Here is a 3,798-nt window from a genome sequence, read left to right as displayed (position 1 = left end):
AGGTCCTTTTTCGTCGCCGGGGTAGAAATTTCGGCCCAGTCGCGTCCCCAGCAGCCGAGTCTTCGCCGGTTTGGACCGATTTTGGGGCCGGCGGACCTAGGCCGAACCCGGCACGTCGGAGGAAACGTTTTTGGCGCGAAAAGGAATGGGCCCGCCGAGTCAGCGACTCGCCACCTTCGTCGTCCTCATCGCCTCAGTTCCCACGGGAATCAATGCCAACGCTGCAGCGCTGCCGTGCCGGTCAGCCTTCCATTGTTGCCTCACGAGCGGCACAGTGAAGGCGTGGCGACATGCGTCCAGCCCGCTCCCGCCACGCGGGTGCCGGGCACCTGGAGGCTCAGCACCGGCGGGGTCCCGCTGCCACCCGCGCCAACCGGAGCGGCCCGACATGCCGAAATCGCACACATTCGGTCTTCGCTGCCGGATCCGCAGCGGAACCAGCCGAAGTTCGCCCCCGATAACAACCTGATGTGGACGGCGTACTTCGAGTGGCGGCACGAGGAGCAGGTGCCGCCACCAACGGCGTTGAGCTCCGCGGCCGCCACAATTCCGCGGGGCGGCGCCTATGGTGGGGCATCCCAGGCCGCACCCTCGAAGACGTCCTGGAGCACATCGAGGCCGGCAACACGTCGCGCCTGGAGTACCCTGCGCCCCCCTCCTTCTCTCGCCGCCGCGGCAGCTCCTGGACACCGCGGCGAAGGGAGACGGCAACGTCGTCGTCGTCGAGCTCCGGCTCTCTATCCTCCGGCTCGCCGTCGCTTCACCCCGTCAAGCCGGAGCCGCAGGAGACGCCACTTAGGCGTCGCACTGGCGGCGGCGCCCTCGTCATCAACGAGGGCGGCCGCCCCTCTCCTCGTTCCTACCGCCTCGTCCGGCCGAAGAACGAGCCGGGTTTGCTCCCCGTGAAGGAGCACCAGGACATGGCCGCCGCCGATGAGACCGCCCTGAAGTAGGCGAATGAGGACTACGTCCGCGAGCAGATGGAGTGCCAGCGCCGGGCCTTCAAGGAAATCGCCGCTCGGTGGCGCAGACGCGATGGGGCAGCGTGGTCGTCCTCTACAGCGACGATGAAGATGTGCTCGGGCCGTCCGACCCGCGCATCGGCGACGCCGGTGAGGGTACAACAGGGACGACGGCGGCACCCAGCACGAGGGCGACGATGACGACGGCGGCGACGATTACATCCAGTTCTACAGGCTCCTCGACATGTAGAAGGCGGGCGGTGGCGGCGGTGGCTAGGCATAGTCGTTTTTAGTTTGTGTTTTCATTTGTGTTTTTAAGTTTCTTGTAAAATATAAATGAAATCGCCTAGTTTGGATGTGTTTTTGGCCGATTTCATGTTTCAAAAAACGGCGTCTGAGGGCGGTGGCTGTGAACCCAATCGATCGCCGGTTCGCCCCCAGGCGGTGATATTTCAAGTGCCCGGGGGCCGATCGCCGGTTCGCCCCCAGGCGGTGATATTTCAAGTGCCCGGGAGCAACAAGACGGCACCTTCAAAAAGAAAACGATGCTATGACACCGCCGCCGCCGCCTGGTCCGGTGGCCGGACCAAAGGTTTCCCTTGAGCTCGAGGAAGGGAGCCAGATCAGGGCCAAAACAACGCGTCCGGGGAGTTTTGCTACTTTTTTCCATAAAAAAAAGTTTTGCTACTCGGTAACTTGACGGGCGCGCTTCCTCTTTTAGAATTAAAAAAACGAATTTTAGTAGTTGACGGACGGGAAACGTCCTGAGCGTGGCCGCCGGCCAGGACTATATTATTAGCCCGAGCTCACGGAACCGAACGGGACCAGAACCAAGAACACAAGAAGACTCGAAGCACGAAAAGCCAATCGAGATGCAGATCCTCGTGAAGACCCGACGGGGAAGACGGTGACCCTGGAGGTCGAGAGCACCGACACCATCGGCAGCGTCAAGGCCAAGATCGACGGCGAGGAAGGCTTGTCGCCGGAGCAGCAGCGGCTCATCTTCGGTGGGAAGCCGCTGGAGGACGACCGCAGCCTGGCCGAGTACGACGTCCACAAGGACTCCACTCTGCACCTGCTGCTTCACCTGCCCGGGGGGTTTCGCGGCGGCAGGGTTTGGTGCATCGAAGACAGCCTCAGAGACCTCGCAGAAGACTACAACGTAAACAAGAAGATCTGCCGCAAGTAAGTTTATGATGAATCTGCTGTTAAGATCGCTTACCTTTCCTAGACTTAGTCAGATGAATGAATTAATTTTATCATCGTTTATGCTTATATTGCATCTCAGCGTCGTCTTGTATGAATGTTGCAGGTGCTATGCTCGGCTACCTCTTAGAGCTACAAACTGTCGCAAGAAAAAGTGTGGCCACAGCAACCAGGTGAAACTTAATTTTCTCCCAGTCATGTTCTTGGCCGGTCCGGCCTTGTCATTTTTGGCAGCTCAACACTGATTAATAAAAATAAAATAAGGGGTAGAACTGATGCATATGCATTTTGCTCAACCTGTGTGTCATTCACAGCTGAGGCTAAAGAAGCCCTGGAGGAACTTCTACTGAAGCTAGCGTCAGGTAGGCGCCACTGAATCGACCAATCTCTCAGTGCTAGCTAATTATGTAGTTATGGCCAAGGTTTTGGTTACCGAACGAGGCAATTTTACCGAGGGTGATGGGTTAACGTGGTTACCACGGTTATTGGAAAATACCGAGAATATTTTGAACGAATTTTATAGTTGAATTTTGAATTCAAATAAATGAATGAACGAACATTCGAACCAGAGACCTGTCAAAACAGGAACTAGGTTGCTACGAACACGTCAGAATCAACTCTAATGGCATTAATTAGATCCTATACACTTTACTACAAATGGAGTTTTTAAATTCAAATTTTTTTAAAATGGTATTTTTTGGTCGGTATGAGGATTTATCGAGGGGCACAGAAATATGCAGTAACCATGGGAAATCTTGAAATTTCGACCGGTAACCAAAACCTTGGTTATGGCAATTCAGAATTGGAGGTTTAAATTGTACATGTGACGCCCGGGTAATCAAGCTACAGTAACCCTCTGGTAATGATGCCATGTCACCTCGATTACTGTTGATAATCTCGCGTTAGTTCAGAACCGATCCAAATTCAAATTTGAATTTGAGTCAAAACAATTAAAGTTTTCAAAAGTCAAAACTAAATTGTTCCTAATGTGTCAAATAATGCATAACAAATGTTGGTGAAGAAATCATCTTTTAGGAAAATACTTAAATGCACTAAATAAACTAAAACAACGATAAAAAATTTATCTAAAATGCTTTTAAAGTATTAAGCAAATGCAAAATACTTTATTTAAAGCGCCAAAATATTTGGGGTTGTGACCTATTTAATAACACCAAATTAGTTGTCCCTTTTAAATTTTACTAGTAAGCTTGCACGTGCAACGCACGTTTAGACTACTATCAAATAATTATAAAATATTAATATCACAAATAATTATATGATAATAACAATATTAGAAGTTCAATACATATCTCGACTTGATACCAATTCAATAAAAACACATTACAAGCTCATTATATTAGCACCCAAAGAAACATCAATGTATTTGTCAGGCTCGTGTTTTTGGATATTTTTCAAAGTCAACATTGAGTGACGCCGTTCAACTTTAGTGCAGAATCAGAACCCATCATGGCATTAATAAATTGAGAAAACAATCAGGCAGAGAATGAAGGGGAGCCTTGGCGCAGTGGTAAAGCTGCTGCCTTGTGATCATGAGGTCACGGGGTTCAAGTCTTGGAAACAGCCTCTTGCAGAAATGTAGGGAAATACTGCGTACTAAAGACCCAAATTT

At 51.0% G+C, this 3,798-nt stretch overlaps 1 protein-coding gene across 1 annotated transcript in view; it reads left to right on the top strand.

The window, feature by feature from the left end:
- Positions 1-2,518, top strand: part of LOC119310589 (polyubiquitin 11-like) — an 82,879-nt gene extending 80,361 nt beyond the window's left edge. Inside the window, exons 4-6 of the mRNA XM_037586283.1 lie at positions 1,853-2,147; positions 2,275-2,341; positions 2,483-2,518. Coding sequence (XP_037442180.1) covers positions 1,853-2,147; positions 2,275-2,341; positions 2,483-2,518 — 398 coding nt within the window. The remainder of the gene's footprint in view (positions 1-1,852; positions 2,148-2,274; positions 2,342-2,482) is intronic.
- Positions 2,519-3,798: the final 1,280 nt, after the last annotated feature.

This window comes from Triticum dicoccoides, chromosome 5B (assembly GCF_002162155.2).
Source record: "Triticum dicoccoides isolate Atlit2015 ecotype Zavitan chromosome 5B, WEW_v2.0, whole genome shotgun sequence".
Classification (NCBI taxonomy): Eukaryota; Viridiplantae; Streptophyta; class Magnoliopsida; order Poales; family Poaceae; genus Triticum; species Triticum dicoccoides.
This window is presented reverse-complemented; position numbering and strand designations above follow the sequence as displayed.